At 42.6% G+C, this 26,225-nt stretch overlaps 6 protein-coding genes across 6 annotated transcripts; 5 read left to right on the top strand and 1 right to left on the bottom strand.

Annotated features, from left to right (window-relative positions):
• The first annotated feature begins 6,248 nt into the window (after positions 1-6,248).
• LOC138600849 (uncharacterized) lies at positions 6,249-14,951 on the top strand. Its single transcript, XM_069672378.1, has 4 exons — positions 6,249-6,895; positions 8,644-9,223; positions 12,427-12,485; positions 14,296-14,951. Exons 1-4 carry the CDS (start codon positions 6,430-6,432, stop codon positions 14,949-14,951), a joined length of 1,761 nt encoding a protein of 586 aa, XP_069528479.1. The 5' UTR covers positions 6,249-6,429.
• Positions 11,581-12,213, bottom strand: LOC138595048 (claudin-4-like). Its single transcript, XM_069666370.1, has one exon. It carries the CDS (start codon positions 12,211-12,213, stop codon positions 11,581-11,583), a length of 633 nt encoding a protein of 210 aa, XP_069522471.1.
• Positions 14,952-16,310: 1,359 nt separating the features above from the next.
• LOC138595057 (claudin-4-like) lies at positions 16,311-17,672 on the top strand. The gene has a single exon (XM_069666378.1). The coding sequence runs from the start codon at positions 16,460-16,462 to the stop codon at positions 17,012-17,014; it is 555 nt and encodes a 184-aa protein (XP_069522479.1). The 5' UTR covers positions 16,311-16,459; the 3' UTR covers positions 17,015-17,672.
• A 902-nt stretch (positions 17,673-18,574) lies between these two features.
• On the top strand, positions 18,575-19,895 carry LOC138600841 (claudin-4-like). Its single transcript, XM_069672367.1, has 3 exons — positions 18,575-18,709; positions 18,894-19,136; positions 19,455-19,895. Exons 1-3 carry the CDS (start codon positions 18,575-18,577, stop codon positions 19,893-19,895), a joined length of 819 nt encoding a protein of 272 aa, XP_069528468.1.
• Positions 19,896-21,130: 1,235 nt separating this feature from the next.
• Positions 21,131-23,029, top strand: LOC138595037 (claudin-4-like). The gene is made up of 2 exons (XM_069666359.1): positions 21,131-21,191; positions 21,499-23,029. The coding sequence occupies exon 2, from the start codon at positions 21,764-21,766 to the stop codon at positions 22,394-22,396; it is 633 nt and encodes a 210-aa protein (XP_069522460.1). The 5' UTR covers positions 21,131-21,191; positions 21,499-21,763; the 3' UTR covers positions 22,397-23,029.
• A 739-nt stretch (positions 23,030-23,768) lies between these two features.
• On the top strand, positions 23,769-25,883 carry LOC138594981 (claudin-4-like). The gene has a single exon (XM_069666286.1). It carries the CDS (start codon positions 24,223-24,225, stop codon positions 25,198-25,200), a length of 978 nt encoding a protein of 325 aa, XP_069522387.1. The 5' UTR covers positions 23,769-24,222; the 3' UTR covers positions 25,201-25,883.
• The last annotated feature ends 342 nt before the right edge of the window (positions 25,884-26,225 follow it).

Genomic DNA, 26,225 nt, shown 5'->3' with positions numbered 1-26,225 from the left:
GTGCGCTTCTCACAAGTTGTGCTGCACTTCCGCTTCCCTCGGTGATGACCGTTAAGTCTGTATGTTTAATATTTGCTTTTATTCAAGAAAATTTTACAAAGAAAACATAAAAACAATAGAATGGAATCGTGTCCTGGAGTTAGCAGCAGCTCTACAACTTGAAATTTTACCCTCAAAAAAACAAAGGGATAAGCTTCTCCTCCACCTTTGTTGTTGACAAAGTTGATATCTGAAGTCCCGCCCCTTCTTTATTTTGGTTGGTCGGGGAGGGAGAAGTGACATTGACGATTGCTTTGGTGTTCCAAAAGTTGAACTATTTTCAACTGAGAGCGCAGTGAGCACAGCGACAAAAAGCAGCTGATGCCGAGGACATTTTTGTTCTTAGGAGGCTGAGTGCTGAGAACATAGGAAATAGGCGCTGCCAGAGCAAAGAACGCAGTTAGTGGACTCAGGCACTTATCTATCTCGTTTGCTGTACTTTAATGTTTTTTTGCTGAGGTGAAAATGGCTGTTACCCACATACATATTGTCGTAGAAAATAAAAAACCCAACAAAAGATGGTGAAAAGATTCTGCTAATATCATCCTTTGAACAGTTTCAAGTTTCAGGTAACAAAGGCAACATCTGACATTGTAATAGCAATAATGACCGGCACCTGTGTGGCAGGTGTACACGTTTACTTTTATATTAACTCTATGTTTTGCTACTTCTATTTTGCTACATCTATAGAATATCTGTAGTATTGTTCTGTTTAACTGAGTATTGTCTGTTTGGTACTGAAATAGTAATATAAGCTAATGTAATAAAAAGCTTTGCTAACTTTGCGTCTGAGGAGTTGACTGATACATAACATTATGTGTCTAATTCAATCATGAAGTAGCCTAGCGCTGTTGTTCTTGGTCAAAACGATGATACAAAAGTTATCATATGTGTTTGATGTTGTTGTGACATTGTAACTTTAATTAGTCAACCTGCTAGCACAACATTACCTACTAAAAATTGTATTAATACATACATTTTAAGCACTTCAGCAACTTCCTATTAATGATTTTCAACTAAAAATACAATACATAAGTCCAAGTGTTACACTGAGTAAACAATCTGACACAAAATTTTACCTGGTCATACGATACTATGTTGTTCACTACTTCGCACTTAACTAAAGTGCTTTTAAAACTTGTCTATAACTCCCATAGAAACTGAAACGTGATCATATTAAAGATAGAAAGCTCTTAAACTGTCTATCAAGATGAGACAGTGGCAATATAATGTCATAGAAACTGCTGGCCTGAGAGGACCTCACAAACATGCTACACAACATATTTAAATAAAATATCCATCAACTCATGATCTAAACTACTTATCCGAAGAGGATCCCAGGAGTCTGGAGACAATCCTAAATAATGCAAATATATCTAAATTAAATACTCATAACTTTTTGTCAAAATGACCCAGTTACCACTATTTATATTTGAAATATCTCTGAACCAATCAGCAGCCTTTCCTTGCAAACTGCCTGTTTCAAATAAAGCCGGGGATTTCCACGGGCAGCCTTTATTAGGTGGCGATACTGCTCTGTGAGCCAACTCTGAGTTACTCAGTAATACGTCCTTAGAGGGAGGTAGAGCATGGATTTAATGGCTGCTTAGAGATTTGTAGTTAAAAGCTCTTTGAACAGTGGGGGATGCCACGCTCTTGCAACCACCCAGTTGTACTTCTTTGGCTTTGTGTACAGAGAGCACCAAAAGTAGACCAGTATTCATGTGTGACAGGCATCTAAGTTAAATGTAAAGTTCATACCAAATGTCATGAATCTCATCTCACAGCATTTTTTATAAAATGATACTGTTTTCAGTATCAGTCTCACCTCTACTTCCTCTACGTCAGTGTTGACTCTTTCAGGGAAATTCAGGCCAGATAATGGCACAAGTGTGTACTTCACAAAAACAAAACACCCTTACACACACGCACACCTACACACACACACACACACACACACACACACACACACACACACACACACACACAGACTCTCTGACTAATGATAGGACATTTGAAGGTGGAAGCTGCTGCCTCCCTTTGGGCAGTTAAAAGAACAGCAGGCAGAAGAGTCAAACTTCAGAGAGTTCAACATTTTCCTTTAATGTCTTCAGGGTTACAACACTTAGACGCTGCAAAATCTGGACCTGTCAGATGGTTGTATATCATCGTACGTGCACTGACATTGACCCTTCTTTGCTGCCCTTTCCCACACTGCCCACATCAGTGTGACATACATTTTCAGTACAAGCTCGTTTCCTGTGATCCTCAGAGAACAAAACTCTTATATGTTCCCACTTACAAGCAGCCTTTAGTCTGATTCACAGAACACACACAGACCGAACATAACAGAGCTCAAAGACGACCTCTGCCTTCATCTCATATGATCTCTTCATGGTTGTTCTTTTGAGAAATGTACCCCTATTTCTTATTACTGCACATTCAACAAAGGCATGTGTACCATTTCATACTTATGTTCTCTATATTTGCCTTTTCTTTGACATTGTTCATGACATCATGATCTGGTTTTTGTAGAAGGACCAACTGATGTTATATCAGAACAAAAAAAATGCTTTAATTAACTTGTGAGAATGTATAACTATTTAATAAATCTGTGATTATTTTCCAGGAACAAGCTGCCCTCTAAAGACCTCTTTAAAGCAAGACTTCGGGTGTGTAGGGACACAAGAATTATTAGTCACAATATGTTTATGTAAATGTTCCTGCTGATATCTAAAACATGTTTATTTTCCACTTTTACACATTAAAGTTCCTAATTCACAAAAGGTCAGTGAACTGTTCTTTTTAGCTTTAGAACCGATTCACGTCAAACTAATAAAGCAGCAAAATACAAATCAAATGTGATGATAGATCAGAGGTCTTAAACTCCCAGAGCCATTTAAAAGAAAATTTTGGATTTTCACATATTTAGGATTCATTATTTTATTCATATCTTTTCAGTATATTTTCCTTCCCAGTCTTTGACAGTCATCAATTAATGCTCTAAGCAGCCTTCAGAGAGCCTTTAAGGACAGTTTTCAAAACATAACCTTAGAGAACCTTAAAGGAGCATACCCTAAAGGTTTAACTTTAGAAAACATTCATGGAATGTCCCCTAAAGGTTTTTTTTTTTTTTACCTTTAGAGAACTATGAGGAAACCTTAAAAATACGTGTGTCTGTGGGTGGACAAATAGTAATGTTAGCATTCTCTTAGACTGTATAAAAAGATGGACGACCTGACAGCTCCCTAAAAGTGAAGCCAAAACATTTCTAGCGCCCCCTGCTGACTGGCTGCAGTATAGCTCATAAAGCCCGCCTCCTCCATGTTAACAGACGGGACATGAGTCAAACTATAAAATCAAAATACATGCCAAATAAATGTTTCTCAAACATGGTTTCTGTCATTATAGTTAGTTCTTATCATGCTGATTTACCTGTTCGTTTTTCTGACGTTTAGTTTTAATTAGTTATCTGATGCTGTAAAAATGATGATTGACAGCTCTGTTGACAAATATGGCTCCTGCAGCCGATCTGTTCTGGATTAGCAGAGTAGAGGAGGAACGGCGAGAGGAAACTAAAACAATCACAACAAGTCAACAAAGTATATATCTGTGAAAATTAACATCAGACCAACACAAGAAGCTGCTCTGCTGTTAAACACGCCGACGTGCGGGATCTTTCCTTTTTTTTTCCGGTGAGTTAAGTGTGTGTTTTGATTAGTGGAAGTGGCTATGGCGACTCCACCAGCCAGGGCCGGCCCAAGCCTTTTGGGGGCCCTAAGCAGAATTTGATTTGGGGGCCCCCCTCCCACCACCGCGGAGTCACCTGCGCTTGACAATTATTGACACAAATGTCACACTATAACTTTACATTATAAATTGTATTACTACAGTGACGGATTATGAACTACTGTCCCCCTGGGCACAGATGCATAAGGACCCCCCCACCGCCCCCATGTTTTGGGGCTCCTGGCCCCTCTAGACCTCTGGCCCCCTGGGCTTGGTAGACCCCTGTATTAATATAGTTGTTATTTACACCAAACCAGTCACCTTTTAACCTTAGAGGGTACTAAAATCACAAATTTATTTGAAACTTTCATATTCAAAGTGAAGTACTAAGTGTGGTTTACTGAACTCGAATTGAAAAATGACAAAATACAACAGCAGAGATTGCATTTGTTGTAAACAAGTAAACCAGTTTAATGACTTGTTTTTCAAATTAAAATGAATTAAATTAGCAATCTTCAAGTACAAAATAAAACCAAAACAGACAAACATTAATATAATCAAAAATAAAATGTTCCAAAAAGAATAGATACTTAAATAATAAAAGTGCCTCAGTATTCCACTTTTGCTTTTAAAACTTTTAACTTTGACTTTACTCTTTTATTAACTAAAGACAAACTGTCACAAAACATATCAAATAACTGAGAAATCTGAGAAATCAGAAACATAATAACATCAAGGGTTCAACAATGACAATTATTGTTGAAAACAGTTGAGAAATAATATTTTCACAGTCTCAATACAGTGTAACTGTCCTCAAAATCTTTCCTTCCTAGCTTTTCTGGAGGCAAAGTCACTGATGACATCATTGTATGGTATTGCTTGGCCAACTTTGTTATTAATGCTAATAACAGCAAGTCCACTTAGTCTTTCCTGGGCAATTGAGGATCTCAGGTATGTTTTGATCAATTTGAGCTTGGAAAAGCTCCTCTCTGCTGAGGCAACTGTCACAGGCAGAGTGCAGGCTATCCTGAGAGCTACCCAAAGATTTGGGTAAAGCTCACTCATTTATGTCACTTGTTTAATTTATTTAATATGTAAAAAAAAAAAATTCTATTTTTATAAGCAGCCGCTTAGTTTGCTTATGCCTCGGGCCGGCTCTGCCACCAGCCGATACTGCGCAGCTCTGGCTCCAAAAGGCGTCACCATCGCAAGATGGCAGTGCCTATCACTTTATGTACAGTCATTGGTTTAGCCCCATTAAAGCTCAGGTAGCTTTAAAGTTCAGTGGCCACAGCTTAAGGCAACACATAATATGATAATATGATTAACTTAAGACTTTTGGGTTTATTGATGAAATGAATTGTATTGATGGTTGGCCTACAAAATGTGTGTACAGTGAATTTTATGTGATACCTCTTAATAACACTTATGCTATAAGATATGAACGCTTTGTTAATTTCTTTATTATTAAATGACTATATTATGTCCAATATTTCAATAAATTCTTATCTTGTTAATATGTTTTACTTGATGCCTGTTACTCTGATTGATACTGATACAATAAAGATAACAAATGACCCACAAAGATGATTTAAACCTTTGTTTTATATGTATCCCACTGTCGGCTCTGACTGTTCAGGCAATAACATGATGAACAAACTGTGAAATAGTTTTTTTTATATATATTTTATATTATTTGGGGGCCTCCTCACCTCAGAGAGCCGTATAGTTACATGTAAGTCTTCAGCCTTTTATGAGAAAGGTCTAAATAAGTACTGAAAACATCGAAAGTAATTTAACAGACAAGAGGTGAGGTGGTTACTTTACTAACATTTAAATTAAGTTTGATTGAAGTGCTTTAGTTGCCTGATACACATTCACTTAGTGCCCCGACCAGTCTTGCAACAGAATTGAATAGCAGTTACGCTTTCCTAATGTTGTCTTCAACCAAGTTAATAAATAGTATACAGATGACTGGGGACATTCTAGGTGACTCCAGCAGCATGGTATCCATACCTTGTGAAGGTGTAATGGAACAAAAGCACTGAGCACAAGACCATATTTGGGCAGTCTGACATTTTGTCAGAGGTATTGTCATTCAAAACAGACTGAGTCACCTCGCACTGAGGATGTAACTCCACCCTCCTGCTATTTCAGGTGAAACTGGGGATGGGGGAGGGGAGATGGGGAGGGGAGATAACCAAAACCAAACTACAAACCATCAACTTATTTTTTTAATAAAATGATTATACTGGGTTTAAACTAATTTGTCATGTATGTGGTGCTCGTGCAAAGCAGTTGCACATGTTATTGTTCGTTAAACGAATGCTTGAGGGAGGTTAAACAGGTTATGTGTTTGGGAGGGGACCTGAAGAGCAAGTGCTGATGACGCTTAACTGTTTTGCATCATGGCCCCTCCTCCTTCAAGGAGGAGATCATATGTACCTGCTCCTCTGAAAACTACCATTCAGAAAACTCACCTGACAAACAGAGGACTTGCCCCCATCACAGCAGGAGACAAAAGAACTACAAGCTTACGTCACTGCAAGAGAGGACCTACAGAGACACAGAGAGACATTTCAAGTCACAACTGACAAGAGAGAGAAGTTTCATTTGGAGAACAAATTAATTTCATTCGGAGAACAAATCCAAAAATCCACGATGGTGTCGGCTGGGTTTCAAATGCTGGGTGCGGCTCTGGGCATCATCGGCTGGATCGGTGCCATCATTGTTTGTGCCCTTCCCATGTGGAAGGTCACGGCTTTCATCGGCAGCAACATCGTCACCTCGCAGACCTCATGGGAAGGTATCTGGATGAGCTGCGTGCACCAGAGCACAGGTCAGATGCAGTGTAAGGTGTACGACTCCATGCTGGCCCTCAGCTCCGACCTCCAGGCCGCCCGGGCCCTGACCATCGTCGCCATCGTGGTGGGTGTCCTGGCTATCCTGCTCTCCGTAGCCGGGGGTCAATGCACCAACTGTGTGGAGGATCTCACATCGAAGACTAAGGTGGGCATCGCAGCTGGAGTTATGTTCATCATTGCTGGGATCCTTGTCCTCGTCCCCGTCTGCTGGACGGCCCACACCATCATCCGTGACTTCTACAGCCCCCTGACGATCAGTGCCCAGAAGAGAGAGCTGGGTGCTGCACTCTACATCGGGTGGGGAGCAGGTGCTCTGATGCTGATCGGAGGAGGGATGCTCTGCGCCAACTGCCCTAAAGATGATGGCTCCTACACTGCAAGGTACAAAGCTGCCAGGTCTGAGGCCTCAGCACCAGCGTCCGGGAAAGACTACGTCTGAAACAGATCTAGAAATCAGTCAATCGCCTCCAACACACAATGTTTACTGGGACAGATGAACTGGTGCTACTGGGTTGTGACTGGGGGAATTTCAGGATGTTAATTCTTGTTTTACTCCTCATGAGAGCGTTTGAAAGAAATGATATCAAGGAGAGGAACCACACCCGAAGAAGAGAACTAATTTGATTTGTTAAGATTGTTACTTGTGTGTATCTTTGGTTGTTAATATGATTCTGATGTTTCTTTTCTTACTCGTTTAAACATTGTATAACCTCTTGTTTTGAAATGCCGTATGTGGGTTGTTTGTATGAGCCATGTGTATGAGCTTTATGATGTGCCAGCTATGCTGTAAATAAATATTTTGTTACAAATCTCTTGTGCTTGTTTTTTTCATTTCACATGCATCACACAGGAGCTGCGTCACAACAAGGATCCATTCATTGGTCTTAAGATTAAACAAATCAATAAAACATTCATATTCTTATGTAAGGCTTTATTGTTTTTACAGTTTTGGATTTTAATTCAACTTTTCACATGATTATGGATTCATACGTGTTCAGTAAACACCGCAGTACACGAAAACAAGGATCCTTTTTAAAAACATACCCTCAACGCCTTCGAGAATCATCTTTTGTCGGACTTTCCCGTCGATCAGGTTTAGGTGTGGCAGAAAAAAAACAGGTCTTTGTTCAAACTGTTCAAACTGTGAGCCTACAGGCACAGGTACTTTGACTCGTTACTCGGGAGCAGTCTTTCATTAAAACACAAGAAAGTCAACATTAAGAAAGCAGGAAATATTTAAATCCCTTTGCTTTGATATTTTACTATCATATTTGTACAATGCACAAGTGACTGTGACACAGTCTTCAAAGGGTAACATTAAAGTCTCTTAAATGGACGACCAAACCGGGGGTTAATTAAAAACTGTATGGCTACAGTAGGGTGATCCGTTTTGATTGTAATGCTGATATAAAAAGTGGAACAAGGATGAATGAAAGATTGGCTCAGAGAACTTTGAACTTTTTCCTTTAGAAAAGTGTAAAAAAAATAAAAAAAAGAGTTTGTGTTTGCTCAAGGCTTGACCTGAGTGCCTGGGTCTGTTTGTGTGTGTGTGTGTGTGTGTGTGTGAGAGAGAGAGAGAGAGAGAGAGAGAGAACACAGGTGGATCTGTAGCCATTGTTCCCAATCTGGAAGCCTTGCTTAAGGGAACAAACCTTGTATGTGTTGGAACAATAAAGACAGAGAGAAAACAAGGGTTGTGGGTATCAGGTCTCAGCTTCCCCCTTTTGTCTGGGAGCACAGAAACTCCACCCTGAAAGTTTGAATCCACAATGGGAGGCAGAAATCTTCTCACAGTGTGGACCTCGGACCATCAGAGCACAGCAAACACTTCCTCAAGGAGGTGTGAGAGGGGTGTATATTAACAAAGTGCTTCAGAATCCAATAATCTCCAAGGTGTGAACTTTTCTGTAAGAGGGACTTTTTCCTGTGTAGACGTTGAGTACCGCCTGCAGTGGCGTAATGGCTTCTCAGGGCCTCCAGATCATGGGTGTGCTGATGGCCTTCATCGGCTGGATGGGCACCATCATCACCTGCGCTATGCCCATGTGGAGAGTCACCGCTTTCGTCGGGGCAAACATCGTCACGGCTCAGGTGATCTGGGAAGGCTTGTGGATGAACTGCGTGGTTCAGAGCACAGGCCAGATGCAGTGTAAGGTCTACGACTCCATGCTGGCTCTACCTCAGGACCTGCAGGCCGCCAGAGCCATGGTGGTCATCTCCGTGATAGTCGGGGTGTTCGGCGTCCTCATGGCCGTGGTTGGAGGAAAGTGCACTAACTGCATGGAGGACGAAGTGGCCAAAGCCAAAGCATGCATCGTTGCAGGTGTGATTTTCATAATCGCAGCCTTGCTCATCTTGATCCCTGTGTCGTGGTCGGCTCACGCAGTGATCCGGGACTTTTACAACCCCCTGGTGATCGCGGCTCAGAGGAGGGAGCTCGGAGCTGCGCTTTACATCGGCTGGGGCTCAGCTGGGCTGCTGCTGCTGGGAGGAGGCCTGCTCTGCAACAACTGCCCCCCAAGAGACAGCAGACCCTACATACCTGCCAAGTTCGCCCCTGCAAGAACCGTAGCGTCAAACGTGGACTATGTGTGAGTGATTGGGCTACAACTGCAATATAAGATGTCCCAAGATTTTTAGCCCATTTACTTATGTGTATCAAAATGTTGCATGAAAAGATCTCTTTTTATGGCAGTTTAAAATGTTGTTGCAAAGGTTGACAAAAGCAAGAAATCTGTGCATTTGGTCAGTCCGAAAAAAAAATATCCTCAGAAGTAGATTTTTTTCAGTGCAGTAAAATATATTTTCCTGTTTGTTTTCTAGTGTTTAACTTGTTTTTTAGATTAAACTCGGCATATGATACACTGCCAACCATCTGTTCATCACATGGACATATTTTTCTGATTCTCTGAACACCTGTTCTTAGGTATTATTCATAAAGACTGAGTCTGCACGGAGCAGTTTGATGATCTGAAGATGGACTGCATAATGATTTAAAGATGACTGCTGTGTTTCAAATGTGACAATAAAGATTCTTTGCTCACGTCTGCGTCTGACGTCTTCCTTTCTCATGCTCACTCTGCACCTGCAGACACACTGTACTCAAACTGACGCTTAGCAACCACTCGTTTTACGCCATTAGGGAATTCAGGGGAAAGATTCCTGGGAATTTACTGTATCTAGTACAAACGTTTGCCATGCTGTCATCGACTGCCTTTGTATCAACAGGTTATTTACAGTTTCTGTCTTGAGTAAAATGGACGTCACTGCCAGCAACAATAGTTCTCTGTGTATGCTTGGATTCATGTTGCTAAGGAACTCTTTTATATCTCCAAAGAATGGATATTTACACTTTGCCCAGTAAGAGCGCATCTGCCAAGTCCTGTCAGGTTGATATATCTTAAAGCTCTTTAATGGTTTTGTCTTTGTTCAGAGACTTTTCAGTTAAAACCGGTCTGACAAGAAAAACAATACAGCCCTGTAATTTTTCACTTTTCCAGTTTGGCCAATCAGATGAGATCAGGCCAGTTGTGGAAGAAAAACTCAGATCATCTAGTTCAGTTAAAGCAGCAAAACCACAACGTAAAACACTTAAAATTAAGTAAAAGTCTTCCTGCATTAAAATGTTACTCACTTGAAGGTAAAAGCTCAGGATTGGGATCAGTATCATTAAAACTGTTTTCAAAGTTGGCCTGTGAAATGTGAAAGTATTTATTAAGCAGCTTGATCACAGTCAGTGTCGTGTGTTATACATAATATTGTAATATTAATAGTGATGCATCAGTGTATGAATCATTCAAATGTTTGAGCTGGTGGAGATCGATACATTTAACTAATAATAATATTGTCAGGTACAGAAGATTCTCTTCTTACATCACAACTAGTTTAAAGAACACCTCCCCCTCTATCCTTAGAGCCTACTTTTAGCTAGTTTAATCTGTAACAATGTCTAATTCATATGTGATAAAAGGATCTTTTTTTGTGTGTGTGTAAAATCTTATTTTTTTGTAACTAGTTGGTATCAACAAATTCATGAGTCATGAGTAACAGTGCAATATACACCTGAAACCTCTCCAGAGAAGTATTTCAGGGTTATACATAAGCACAGTGCTTCAGCAAATGTGCTTCATTATCTATCGCCAGGTAAAGGCATATTTAAAAGACACTGTTGACAAATAATACAGTTTATTGTTTTAATAAAAAAAACAAAATGCAATGAAAAAAATCTCACATCACAAATACACGAGTCTTTCTGAAGTGCTTATATTGCAAAAAAAAACATTCACAAGAATCATCAGTATAGTTTGAACCAGGCTGAACTGATACTGAAGTTATTACTGTGACAAAGAATGCTTTGCTTACGGCGTTGGGGGAATTCGACCCTTCAGCATAAGCTTAAGGGCAGATGTTGAGGTCAGATATCGGGGAGTAAAGATTGATTTGTGCCAATGTACAGGAACACACCCAAGAACTGATGTTAATGCAGACGTACAGCAAGTATTGGATCTGCCCTGGGTCGCTCTGACCTGGCAAAAATGTGTGTTGGCAACGAACAGGATACGAAGAAAAGAGAAAGACTGTCCTGCCGGCTGCAACCTTGCGTTCTGGGCGAGACTACATGAGGCCTCATATCAAATAAGGTAAGAGAAGTCTTACTATTATCATTCAAAGCAGTCTCGCCAAGGACCTGAGTGCAGAAAGTAGTGTCGAAATATTCTCCAACATTATCACATAAAACAACGCAAAGAGAAATGAATTAAACTGAATTTACTCCAAGTTGTAACATGTCTAATACATAAGAGTCTCTTGTATGTTTCAGAAACAAAAGGCTACAATGTGTTAGTTAAAAAAAAGTTAGTCACTATGCAAATCACTACTTGATAAGAAACAGGTTATGTAAGGTTAGGTTCTACTAAAAAATGTCCTTCCTCTCATGTAATGCAGCAACTCAGACGAATTCCTTCCCGGGTGTTGTGGATTTAGGAGGTGAGTACTTTGGTCCATTATAGCGGTCTCTTCCTGACGGGCACTGACAGCAGAGAAGAGCCCCACCGATCAGCAGTAGTCCTGATGCTCCCCAGCCCATGTACAAACACGCTCCCAGCTCCCTCCTCTGGGCGTCAGGGACCATTGGGTTGTAGAAGTCCTTTATGATGGTATTAGCAGGCAGAGAGACGGTCACCAGACACAAAGCCCCGCTCAGGATGAAGAAAACACCAGCGGAGATGGCCACTCGAGCTTTTGTTACTTTGTCCCCGATGCATGTGGTGCATTTCCCTCCAACCACGGATAGCAGCAGGCCGAACAGAGAGAACAGGATGGCGATGACCACCATGGCTCGAGCCGCCTGGAGGTCCGTAGGCAGGGCCAGCAGGGAGTCGTAGACCTTGCACTGCATCTGGCCCGTGCTCTGCACCACGCAGGTCATCCACAGGCCTTCCCAGATGGTCTGAGCCACCACAATGTTGTTCCCAATGAACGCAGACACCTTCCAAAGGGGCAACATACAGATCAGTATGTTTCCAATCCACCCAAGCACCGCCAGCCCAACTCCCAGAATTTGCAGACCTAAAGAAGCCATTTCTGTTTGCTCCTGCTCCTTCGCGCTTTGCCGGGCTGCCTACTAAAACGCCTCCGACTGTGGGCAAGTTTTATATGACCCGCAGATGCTCCCGAGTAGCCTCCTCCTTGGTGTGGGCTTTGGTTCCATTGCTCAGATATAAACATCCATCATGCTGCCTTTGAGTTCAGGGGTGGTTCTCTCACACAAAGAGGCCCTCTGGTGCCCCAACAGAGCTCTGAAGGAGAGAAAAGAAGCTGAAAGCAGTGCGGTTCAGTCAAAGGCCCGACAAAGTAAATGTCAGATGTTTAAAGTTTGAAAATCAGAATATAACTTTATGGAAATGACTTGAATATATAAAACTTTGCTACATTAAGTCTTTTGCAAACCAAATGTATATATAAAAAAAGGCTCAGTAAAACCTTTGATGGCAGACCTGTGATGGTGAAGCACAGCCAGTATAAACAAGCAGAGCAAAAGCCAAAAGCATTATAAGTAGGTTGGATCATATTCTCTCTCCTGAATTCAGATGATCTTTTATTCCTTCTGCTATCAGACTGCTAAATGCTGACAGCAGTAATTAAGGTTTCAAATGTTCCCGTGAACTTTTAAACTGTTGTTATGATCTGTGTGACCTGCGTGTCTGCAGCCGTGCTCTGGTTCACAATCATTGACCTGTTGTCACTGACATGTTGTAGTTTCTGTTGTTTGTCTCTGAGTGCTGCTGAGATTGTGTCTGTTTTGTTTTTCTGTGACTCAGTAGGCTGTAAAAACTGAATTGCCCTCTGGGATAAATAAAGTTGTCTCAATCTCATTCCTAGCATGCTGATGTCAAGCAACAAGTTTACCATACACACCTTACTAAACATTTTAGCGTGTTAACACAAAGCGCAACTGAGGATGATGTGAGTGTCAGTTTTACAGGACGATCAGACAAATTATTAGTTTGACTTGAATGTAGTTCTAGAGGAAAAGTCAGACGCCAGACCATCCAGGAGATGTTGATAGAAAATAAAACTGTTGAGTGTGCAAGAAACAAAAAGGAAGATTCATCTTCGACAGATGAGAGAGAGAATGACAGGTGAAAACCTTGAGCTTTTGCACCACCATGTGGCAAAAGTTGGATAATGAACAAACCGTACTGGAATAAAGGAGTTAAACCCTGAACATCAGCAAATGAAGGATCATTATGCCTTGTATAGAATAAAAATCTTTGTTAAAATGTCCAGTTTTTCATTTTTAACATTATTGAACAACTGTATTATTAGATAATAAAAGCATCGATGAGGGGTCACTATTGCGGCTACCGGAGCAAAAGGTTGGGAATCCACTTTGATAGAGGACAAGTTTAATATTTTGTCTCATAGAAACCAGTTTACTAAAGCTTAATTTGTTAAACTTAAAGAGCTATCTTTATTTGGTAAAATAAGATATAAAATAAGAATTCAAAATCATATCAACTGATATTTAGAGATACGTCTTTTATGTTCCTTTTTAACATGGATTTTTCCAGCTAAGGAGATTAAAACAAAGCGGCCCCACCAGGCCAGCTGAGGCTCGCTGGCTAATTAGCACAGCTGTAATCACTCAGCTTGATTGCTGCACTGGAAACAGAACATGAAACATGATGTAACAATGAGAAGGCTGCAACAAGTCGGTAAAAAGTGAAAATACATCCTTTCATGTCTTGCTGCTTCCAATGGTTCAACTTGCACATTTAACACACTTACAATAAGTCAAATGTGAAAATGTAGCTCAGACAAAACCTCATGTTTTGACATTTTAATACATCAAGAGAAAAAAAAATGTGAAAGAACATTTACATACTGAAAAAGGGAATGGCTTGATAATAATAACAACCGTTAAAATAATTTAAGATTCATGAATAAAACAATTTTGCATCGGAAAAAAAACTCTGATATGTAAACTTTGCCATCAATCCAACTCTATCTTCTACGAAAGTTCTTGTGTGTGGATGACACTGACTCACTTAACGACCACAGGTGTTTTCAATTTGAACAATTTGGAACAACCAATCAGAGGGCACCATGTGGGTATAAAGCTGCAGGCCAGAACCCAGTCAGTATTGCATTGCTGTTGTAGCTGACTCTAAACGTGAGACAACCATGGCTTCTGCGGGTCTCCAGATTTTCGGCATCTTCCTGGCGTCCATCGGCTTTCTTGGAGAGATCATCATCTGCGCCCTGCCCATGTGGAAGGTATCTGCTTTCATCGGGAACAACATTGTGACGGCGCAGATCTTCTGGGAGGGCCTGTGGATGAATTGTGTGAAGCAGAGCACTGGACAGATGCAGTGCAAGGTGTACGACTCTCTCCTTGCCCTGCCCCGTGACCTGCAGGCGGCCCGGGCCTTGGTGGTGATCTCCATCCTGATTGTCTTCATTGGAATGCTTTTTGCTGTGGCTGGGGGAAAGTGCACCAACTGCATTGAAGATGAGGTGGCCAAGAGCAGGGTTGCCATCGCTGCTGGGGTGATCTTCATCGTGGGTGGTGTCCTGTGCCTGATCCCTGTGTCCTGGTCTGCACATGCCGTCATCAGGGACTTCTACAACCCCATCATGAGTGACGCACAGAGGAGGGAGCTCGGAGCGTCGCTGTTCATCGGCTGGGGATCCGCAGGACTCCTGCTCATCGGAGGAGCACTTCTCTGCTGTTCATGTGAGCAGCGTAAGGACAGCAGATACTCTGTTAAATATTCTGCCCCTCGCTCAGCAGCCAGTGGAGGAGCCTATGTTTAAAATGCCTGCAAGTAGTCAAGTCTGCACTCTTGTCTTGCTCTGAGGAAGTAATGTTTTTTTATTGTCTTAAGTTTATGATGTGCGTTTTAATGACTTATTTTAATAAAACTCCTTTAAGACAACTACTCTTTCTTGCTCATGTTTGGGGATAAATGCTGTCTTCAGTGAAGACAATGGTTTCAAGATGGCCGTTCGGTGTTGACTCTGCCTTAAATGGCTGAATTCAATCTAGTTGCTACTGGACAAATGTGAAAATGGTAGCAGTAAACTACTTTGCTCCTTGTTTAGGCTGCTAGTGTCTCAGAGTTACTTCTTGGCCACAGTTCATGTTAAAGGTGGCGAGTGACCGCATGTCTTCAAAAAGCTTTGCTGACTATCTTGCAAATGCAGTGTTTGCAGCTACGTCCGTACAAAAAGCTCTTACCAACCACTAGAAAAGTTGCCCTGATTTGTGTCAAATATAATCCAAATGTATGCTTTTTAATTATGGATATTTCCTTTAAGAATTACATAAAATGTATACAAGTATTTCAGAATACCATAGAATCTGAAGCAGCTAAATAACATGCCATTTTATTTACCCCTTTCCTGCATGCCAAAAGGCCTCTCAAAAGCGTGTGTGTATATAACCAACCCAAAGCACATTAAACTGCAAAGTTTAACTCTCACGTGTCAGCTGTACTAGTGTGGCAGCTTGGTCAGTTGGAAAGGTGAGGCGTGTAAAAGTGCATTCTAATAAAACTTGTAAACCAATTTTAAAAAGCTGCTGAAACCCAATTTTTTTTTTTTAATATCAATTTTTGTTAGTTTCATTTGTTTGTCCTGTAATTTAACAGTCCTTATTTTTAAATGGCCCTTTCATTTTTATCTTGTCATCTTTATTTGGTTATTTTTTCCCAATTTGCAGCATTTTTTTTGTTGTAAATCAATGTCATTCATTTCCTTGCAATTGTCTTAAATTGCCCCCAATGAGCCGCCGTACAGTGAGTTTGAATTATCTGCCGTGCATATCCAAACCAGGGTGACACTTTGCAAACATTTTCTAATCCTACTTTGTTGTCTGTATCATAAATAACTATCAGAGTGTGTTTCTGCTTATACGGGTAGGAGATTGGTTCAAAACTTAAGTTTATATCTTTCCCTTGTTTATGATGAAAGTACTGCTTCAATCCATTTAAAATGTGTGATAGAGAGCCTGTTATCTGGGCCACAGAGCAGTTTCTGATACAGGACTGCTTTTGTTGGCAGCTTTCCCCTCCCACTTATTCATCGTGAGCAGGAATCAGGACAAGCAAGAAACCTGACCTGAAAACTAGCAGAGTCTCCTCCCCGGCGCTCTGCATTCCCACACCTGAAGAGAAAACCATGCAGCAAAACACAACCAGCAGCTTCTCCAGCCGTGTGAAAGCTTTGTGCCAAAAATGATCTTAACTGACGGTGGATTTTGTTTCCGTCTTTGACTTTGTGGCAAACTCTCCGACCTGTCTTGGATTTATTCTTTTGACAAAATGCAGACTCAGCTTGTTGGTGTGTGTTTGGCAATTGTCGGCTTTCTTGGCACCATCCTCGTCTGCGGCCTGCCTGCATGGAAGGTGACGGCCTTTATCGGGGCAAACATTGTCACCGCTCAGGTCTTCTGGGAAGGTTTATGGATGAACTGTGTAATCCAGAGTACCGGTCACTCGCAGTGTAAGGCCTATGACTCCGTTCTGGCTTTACCACAGGAACTGCAGGCCTCCCGGGCTCTGATCTGCGTCTCCATCGCTGTCAGCGTGGTGGCCATCGGGCTCACAGTGGTCGGGGCCCGCTGCACCAACTTTTTTCGTGACGACTGGCGGTACAAAGGGCACATTGGCCTGGCTGGAGGTGTGGTGTTTATAGTGGCGGGGGTGCTGTGTATAATTCCTGTCAGCTGGTCAGCTCACGGCATCATCACAGGTTTCTTCAACCCCGTGGTTGAGGGGAGGAGGGGGGAGCTCGGAGCTTCCATATATGTGGGCTGGGCGTCTGGAGCTCTGCTCGTGATAGGAGGAGGGGTTTTGTGTAGCACCTACAGATGCTGAGGAGAAGAGAGGAAGATGCCATGATGTGATCAACAGACTGTGGTTCAAAACATACAGAGAAGTGTTTACTGTGACGGACTTTGTTTTAGCTTTGATTACAGCTACTTTTTGAATGCACTTCTGACATTTTATAAAAATCAGTTCTAATCTGTGTAAATTATGAAAAAGTGTAGCCTGTTGAGTGTACAGTAAAGTGCACGACCAGGGCATCCAACGTTTATGATTGTTATTAAAGTGAAGGGATTTAAAAATGAAGTCTGGTTCAGCTAATTGTTGTACACTGTGAGAAATGTTTGCGTATTTGTTTAAGTGAGTTTACCAAAAGTGATGCTGCAAGAAAACTAAACTGTTTCTGAAGTCTTGGTGTCGTCTTTTTTTAAAGTATGCTGAGGAAATTATTTTTATTTTCAGCGAGAAATGTTTGTTTGTTTCTTGAGTTTCTGAGAGAACTCAAAGAGCATTTTGAAGTAAGAAATAAGCTGCATAAAAATGTGACATTACTCTTTGTCATGCAAGAGATGTGAAAGAAGTCAAATTGTAGGAAAAAAAATGTCTTTGTTCACTTTTATACTCTTTCCCGTCCAGTTGAGGAAATTAAATAATTGTATTTTTGTATCTAAACAAACCAATAAATTCACTTTGTATTTTTGTACACAAATTCTGCTTCACATATTTTGTCTCTAACACAATTATATATGTATTTTTATTTTTGGTCTTTTATACCGTGTTTACGTGAGAGGACAGTGGATAGTATCGGCAGAGAGTGTGGGCATGACACACAGCAAGGGGCCGAGGGTGGGAGTTGAATCAAAGACTGTGTCCTCTGTATGAACAAAAATATTTGTTATGTTTTTTGTCTCATTTTATTTGATAGAGACGATGCAATTTAACATAGTTCCAGTACATAATACAAAACTGATGTGTTGCACAGAGAGTTTATAGCTTTTGCTAATTTTCAACTCTTGTCCCTAGTTGGGCCTTTACATAAACAGTGTAATAAACAATAAAGCAGTCAGTATCATAAAACTACAGATTTGAAAGTCCAGTTAAAGATATATGTCATAATATAGCAACACACAAATACTATGCAATGAAACAAATCAGTAATCTATAGGACAATATGGGCCGTCAATTCAACCACTGAGCTAAAGCGGCACCCACACAATTATTATAAAATCTGCAATATTCTATATATTCCAAGTTAAAATGTGTGGATAATAAAACGACTTGAAACAGTGAGAGAACAAGTAATACTCTGAGACCCTCTGTGGTCCGTTTCAATGTGCAATAAAGCCTGAAAAACTAGATTTAGTTTTAGCTCCGAGGTGTTTGAATACCCTTTGTGTGTTTACAGAAAAGCTCACAAGCTGCCTATCTGGACCACGTTTGCATATCTCTATTGATTTTGTGTCATCTGACTAACGCAAGACAAAACAGGCTGACACAAGGGTCCGAGTCTCTATTTCAACAGAAACGAGACAAGAGACGTGACATATTGAGTCATAGTGGGTATATTTTGGTGAATTGGCTTGTTTTAGTTAACTGCTGTATATATTTTAAATGGGGGGTCAGGGGAAGCAGATCGGGGGCCTGGCGCTGGTTCTGATGGGTGTTTTAGGAGTAAGTTTGACATGTGGACTACCGATGTGGCGCGAGACAGCTTTTGTCGGGGCAAATATTGTGACTGCACAAGCGGTAAGTTGAACATCACATTCATTCACTCATTTCACAAATATGATCATCTATCATGCTTATCCATCTACAAGAACACTTTACAGACTACTGTACACAAAGTAATAGTCCTGTACAACTATTTACATTCACATGAAGTATCAATTAACGTCTTGTCCAGCTGAATATTCACTCTGTCTCTGTATAGGTGTGGGATGGTCTGTGGCTACACTGTATCATGCAGTCTACAGGTCAGTTACAATGCAAGAGACAGACTACATCCATCAATATGACCTCTGACCTCGAGGCGGGACGAGCCCTCACACTGATCTCCATCCTGGCCGGCTTCCTGGGCTTCATTGTGACCCTCCTCGGCGGAGGCGTAGCCAACTGCAGTGGCGCTCCACAGGACCCCTTAGAGGCTCAGAGCTCGTCCTCCTCCAGAAAGAAGGTGCTGAAGTTGTGTTTAAGATAAACTGCACTGTGTCCGTATTGCAGCAGATTTAAAGTGCAGCAGTGCTACAGCAGCTAGTAGGTGTGTTTGTGTGTGGGGGGAGGCAGATGGAGGCTATAGCTCGGGGAAAGAAGCTGTTCCTCAGTCTGTTAGTTTTGATGGTGCGATATCTTTCCAGGATAGAAGGGGGGCAGACAGACAGCTTTGTGTCTCTGTTGATGTTGCTGGCTTTCCTTTGGAGGCAGCCAGCATACACAGCATCCAGGTCTCCATAATCCTCTGTGCTTTTGTCCTTGGCTCTTCTTTCTTCTCCAGGCTAGTCTTCTTGGTGGAGTCCTGTGCATCCTGTCCGGCATCCTATGCCTGATTTCAGTGAGCTGGTCGGCTGCAGCGACCGCCTCTGTCTACAACGACCCCTTCGTGCCGCCGGCGATGAAGAGAGAGGTGGGCTCCTCCATTTACATCGGCTTTGCCTCGTCTGCCCTGCTCCTGCTGGGTGGTACTCTGATGTGCTGTGTCTGTGGGGAGAAGGAGAGATCCCCGCCTTCCTACTACTCCTACATGCCGTACAGCACCAACAGTGAATTCAGCTACGCTTCCTCCCGCAGGGCCATGCTGAATTCTGATGTCATGAGACCAAACGGCTCCAGGATGGGTGATCGTCCTGGGTCGAGGATGGTGGAGCATGTGGCCCAGGTGCACGACAATAACTCCTTCAGGAAAGCTCCGAGTCAGGCTGGGATGTACAATCCTTAAACAGACCTGAGACACCATAAAAGGGGAGGGGCTTATTTGTGGGAATGTAGCCAAATCTGGTGTGTGACATCCCCAGTAAAGCCACAGGGAATATTACCGCAGGGGGCCTGAAAGTGGATTTGCGAGTCCGTGTGGATCGTCGAAATTTGTATGTTACAGTTTAAACTTGATTAGATTATGTTATTTTATTTCTTTTTTAAGATTGTTTTTATGGCCTTTTAGTGTTGCAGCTGACAGCCGAAGAGAGACAGGAAGTATTGGGAGGAGAGAGAGGACATGACACGGAGCAAAGGGCAGAGAGCTGGAGACCAGCCTGTGGTCTCTGCACATGTCACACGCTCCACCAACTGATCTAAACCAGCACCCCAGTACCTCAGTGACTCTGGTAGAATATAATTTATTTCCTTTTTTTCCGGTGTTATAAATGTGATGACAAAATGCAGACTTAAAACTGTATATTTAGGGTTGCTGGTTTAGCTCAGTTGGCAGAGCAGGCGCCTCATGTTCAGAGGCCACAGCCCTGGATGCACTGATCGCAGGTTTGACTCCTGGTCTGCAGATCATTTGGTGCATGTATATATTTAGCATAGTTTTCTAATCTAAGTATCTAAAGGGATAGTTGAGACACCAAGTTGTATGAAAATACTTATACTAATACTAACTGCGTTTTCCAAACGTAGAATAAGTAGTTCTGGTGAGATGCCAGGGTCATGAAACAAAAAGGTTTTACCCTTCAAAAACAACACGCAGGCGATGGTGATCCATTTCCAACACAAAATCATCGTAATAGGATTTCATATACCGCGCCGTTTTCTTGGCACTATTTTCCCTCTTGAACAATCCAGTATCACTACGCCTGCAGCAGGCCGGTTTCTCAGGTGAGCCAACCCAGTAGAAAAAAAGAGTATAGCATAACTGTGAAAAAAACTTTTTTGGTGTTGAGAAACTCTTTGATGCAATGACTCAGCTGAACGGAGGTCAGCTACAGGTCTCCTAAGAAACAACGTTACCAAAGTGCTGATGTTTCATGAACTGGCCCATTCGTCAGACATATTCTGCAACACAGTGAACACATGCACATCACACAGGTGGTGCTGTGCAGATGCCAATCTCTCTGCTGGGAGGAGGACGAGAGGGAATTTCCTGAATGTGTCCGTGCGCTGCTGGTATCGACTGACAGCGTGATCTTCACCAAACAGAACAGTACCTCTGCTTTTACATTCACTGACAATGACTGTCATGCATTTTAATGATACTGGAACATCTCTACTTTGGGCATTGTAAGAATAAATTGAGGTATGTATTTAAAAAGTAACATGATATTAAATTACTTATGGCTGCAGCAAAAGTTCAGTGTTGTTTTCTTCATGTAATAAAATCAAAGTAAAAAGAAACTGACACTGAAACCGAGGTCACAGTGCAGCGACATTGTTTCAGTGTTAATCACACGGTAAGTCCCTCTGTAGTATCATCAAAACTAAATGTTCACTGGTGAATAATCTGAAATGTCTTTCATGAGTTACAGAAATCAAGGCATGTGTGTTTATTATGAGAAAACAATCTTTCTCTAAATGCTGCATCTCTGTGTTTTTCTTTTCGTTAGAAGCGCCTCTTTGTGCATGAAACTGTCCTTTTACTACGTTTGAGCAGCAAAGTGGTCAGGCAACATTTCATAGCAAACCAGTTTCAGCTCAGAAAAAAAACTCCCCCTCTGACATCAACTTCACCAACACAATCTGTAAGTGAGGAAACCGCTGTGAGCCTGTCCTCTGAGTGGGCAATAAAACACAAAACCTGCTCCTTTGTCTGTCTCACTGCTAAATTCCTCCAGCTCTCAGCGACACACAGTCCTCGCTCTCTGCCTCAGCATGGTGTCCACTGGAAGACAGATGCTGGGTTTGACCCTGGCCGTCATCGGCTTTCTGGGCAGCATCATCATCTGCGCTCTCCCCATGTGGAAAGTCACGGCCTTCATCGGCGCCAACATCGTCACTGCTCAGGTGATCTGGGAGGGTTTGTGGATGAACTGTGTGACCCAGAGCACAGGACAGATGCAGTGCAAAGTCTACGACTCCCTCCTGGCCTTACCACAAGATCTGCAGGCCGCCAGAGCGCTCACCGTCATCGCCATCATTGTCGGGGTCTTCGGGATCATCTTTGGTGTAGTCGGAGGCAAGTGCACCAACTTTGTGGAGGATGAAAGGCAGAAGTGCAAAGTGGCCATCGCTTCCGGAATCATCTTCATCATCGCAGGTCTGATGGTGCTGATCCCCGTCTGCTGGACAGCCAACACCGTCATTCGGGATTTCTACAACCCGGTCCTGACCAACGCTCAGAGGAGGGAGCTGGGGGCTTCGCTCTACATCGGCTGGGGCTCTGCAGGCCTGCTGTTCCTGGGCGGGGGGCTCCTCTGCAGCTCCTGTCCCCCCAGAGATGAGAACGACTACGGTGTGAAGTACTCCAAGGCTCGATCTGTGGATAGCAGCAAGGCGTACGTTTAGATGTTCGGCGGGAAAAAGACCTCGGACAGAATGAAGGAAAAAGACAAGACGGAGAGTTCGTCTTCTGTTTGTACCATGAAGATGAGTTTCATGTGTTTTAGTATTAAAAACGTGCTCGATTGTCATGCGTCTTGTAAAAAGTATATTCTGCTAGATTCAACACGTGTGATAAACGGCTACATATCAAACACTGAGTATTTATGTGAAATCTTCTGATTAGTTTCTGTTTTGTATCTAAGCCGGACACTGCGGCTTCTCTCAGTAATGTTGATTATTTGTACGATGATTATGACATTTGATTTATATTTCTCTCTGACCCATTTTTAATCTCCTTATGGCTCCTCAAACAGAAGAACAGTTACAGCACGGAGACGACACATGCCACAGATCTGGTTTTTCGTGTGCACCTGAGTGAATCCTTACAAACAGGTTGTGTGACAAAGTGTGTCCTTCCTGCCAAAAAAAAAAACTGTGCTTAATAAACAAACGACTGAGTGATAATAAATGACTGTGTTTGTGTTTGTGTTTCTGTTTCACTGTATATTAATCTTTTCACTTCTTATAAAACTGCTCAAACTTTTGCATGACGGAACGAGACGTCAGTATCTAAAATGATAAGAAATAAAGCCACACTCAAATGACTCAAAGATCATGTTTAAAACTGTAATAATTACTTTTATACAATAAATACAATGTGTTGCCCTTTAATAAACTATTTTGTGAATATGACATTTAGTTTAGTCGTGGGGATAAAAGGAATGACAACAAAACTATCCCTCTGAACTTTACAAGGACAGCGAGATTAAAGATTATTTTGAGCCTGATAAATGGGTTAGGTGTGTGTGTGTGTGTGTGTGTGTGTGTGTGTGTGTGTGCGTGTGTGGGAGGGGAGGAGTTTTGCATGTTTCAAACAGGTTTTGCGTCCGAAGCTGCTCCAAGAATGAAACTGGTTTTGGGAGATTGTGTTTCACGTCCTACCTTTGGTATATACGAACACATTCTGCATGCACACATCCGTGTTCGCATGCACGTATGCTCTGCCAGTGGATGCGTTTACACCAATACACTGTTAACTCACACATGAATTAACATCAGGATCAAATCAGACTCCGTTTTTTTGCAATCCAGTTGAACCATTCAGCGCCTAAACAAAGCTCATGCCCAGAGGCCGATCATTCTGTCTGCTTCACCCAAAGCTCATTGTTTCTAAAACAATCTCGTGTGATGAAGATAATGAGGGAGGGATTAGATGATGTCACCGTTTCACAGCAGCCTCTCTCTCTCTCTCTGTTTTTTTTCCTACTAACCTCCTCCCCTTTCTTTTCCCAATAGAGTAGGTGCGGTTGCAGCTACACCTGACCAGTAGCACACAGGCAGCCGCTCAGGTGACAGAGAGAAGAGAGCTTTCTCAGGTAAAGAAATAAAGAGAGAAGAGACAGAGAGAGGGGGAAGGGGGAGGAGAGGACAGCAGTTAGGCGTTCAGAGGAGGAGGGGGAGACAGAGGGAAAGCAGGCTGTAAACAAATGAACAGAGGATGAAGTGAGACACACCTGTGGCTTGACGGACGACTGAAATAGTCAGACAAGACTCAGAGTTCCTCGGGTAGATACTTGGCAACATTGTATCTGTGATAAGAAAAGAAGAAGCTGAAGATACGCGCAAAGATGGAGGCGTGTGTGAACGGCAGCCTCGCACGCTGAAAGACAAACAAGAGAGACACAAGAGAAGAGAGCAGGAGAGAAAGCTGTTCCACTGAAGAGAGAAGTTGACAAACTCTGTGAGGATTCCTCGAGCGGCATCAGAGATCTCCCTTCCACCTCTCCATCATGGCGTCTCTGGGGATGCAGATGCTGGCCAGCGCCCTGTGCCTCCTGGGTTGGGCCGGGGTCATCATCAGCTGCGTGCTGCCCATGTGGCGGGTCACAGCCTTTGTGGGAAGCACCATCGTCACCTCCCAGACCATCTGGGAGGGGATCTGGATGACGTGCGTGGTCCAGAGCACGGGGCAGATGCAGTGCAAACCTTACGAGTCTCTCCTCGCCCTCAGCGCAGACTTGCAGGCCGCCAGGGCTCTCACCGTCCTCGCCATCACTACGGGCGGCATAGGCCTCATTCTGGCCTTCATTGGAGGGAAATGCACTCGCTTTTTGGATGGTGAAGGAGGCGGAGTTAAGAGCAAGGTGGCCATTGCAGCAGGGGCCGTGCTGATTGCCACAGGGCTGCTCTGTTTGATTCCCACATCCTGGGCGGCCGGGGCCGTTGTGAGGAAGTTCTACAGCGCCTCCATAGACGCTCAGCGGAGAGAGATCGGAGCCAGTCTCTACATCGGCTGGGGAGCATCCATTCTGCTTATCCTTGGAGGGGGGTTGTTCATCAGCTCAACATGCCCTCTAAAAGCCCACGACGAAGACAAAAGCCCCTCCGTCCGCTACCTGGTGGTCCGCTCCTCCAATGGGTCAATCCCCACAGGTTCTCATCGCAGCAGAGTGCCTTCAGCAAAGTCCCAGCCTGTCGGAGCCGTGTTTCCGAGGTCTCAAAGCTACGAGGGAGCATCCACCAAGTCTCAGCTGTACACAAGGCCTCCCTGGGAAGACGGGCCTGATCAGGGCTCGAGGCAACAGTCAGAAAGATCGTGGGCACCGTCCACAAAGTCCCAGATGAAAAGACTCGAGTCGACTAAATCTGAAAACAGCGAAGCGCCATCGACAAAGTCACAGCTGAAACGAGCAGAAATGGACGTTAATGCATCAGATAAGAGTGAAAATGAGGACGCATCCTCTAATCCAGCCAGAACATACCTTTAATACTAACACACACGACATGCGCACTTACGCTGACACACACAACACAGATGTTTTACATGAGAGTGATTTAGAAGTAGAAGTTTACTTATTTTGAGAGTTCTTAGAGACAATTAGGTCATGAGGTTGATTTTCCATTTAGTTCTCTTTCTTCTCCAGCATGCATGAAACGGTGTGAACTGCAATCATCATCGAGCAGGAGAATAGCATCTTCAATCTATTATTTGCACTACAACTGAACAATGCAACAACATAATCCCGGTGCAAGTGAAGTACGCTTTTGTTTTCTTACGTATTCAGAAATGGACTTCTTAATGTTACGCTGTTACCAACCTTTTTCTCACTGTTTCTATGCACTGAATGAGGATGTATCCGTCCGCTTTACCTCAGACTTTTTAGCTTGTTTGCTTCTGCTGGACAAAAAGCAACTTTAATCCGAGTGCGTTTTTTAACAAGTGCTGCTTTGAAGAGCTCTGCAGCCGTGAAAAACCCCACTGGATGCAGATAAGAGCTGATGTTTCTGTGAAGATTGTAATTCAGCTTTTTGTTACAACTATAAAATGTGATTGGTTTATGATTGTTTGATTGTTTGGACAGATATTTGTACCTTTACTTTTCAATAAATTACTACGATTTGATTGAAGTAGTAGCCTTTTTTCCCCCCCTTCTAGAACTGCATTATACCTGCTAACATGTGACACGTGAGCTGAAAAGAACCTTTCCTGTTTACAGCATCCCCCTGGACGTTTAGAGTTCTCATCCTGGCTATTAAAATCCACAGGACTAACCGGTTTGACAGAGAGTGATGTTAAAGCGGAAGCATGCGGTGTTAGGGGAGGGATGATTGCAATGTTTGTAGAAGATTCAAGCTTAGTTTCAGTGAATCGTGTTTATTTAACATGTGCTCTAGTTTTGGCTTTGCTTATTCAAATGTGTAGTTGCATTATTATGAAGTCATAGTCTAATGATGACAGGTGTCTGCAACGCAAAATGAACAAGTACAATACAAGACAAGTTTTCCTTTATAG

This window comes from Semicossyphus pulcher, unplaced genomic scaffold (assembly GCF_022749685.1).
Source record: "Semicossyphus pulcher isolate SPU_LCO1_2020_fin unplaced genomic scaffold, fSemPul1.0.p SCAF_10, whole genome shotgun sequence".
NCBI lineage: Eukaryota > Metazoa > Chordata > Actinopteri > Labriformes > Labridae > Semicossyphus > Semicossyphus pulcher.
Note: the sequence above shows the minus strand (reverse complement) of the source record. Positions and strands in the feature narration are given on the sequence as shown.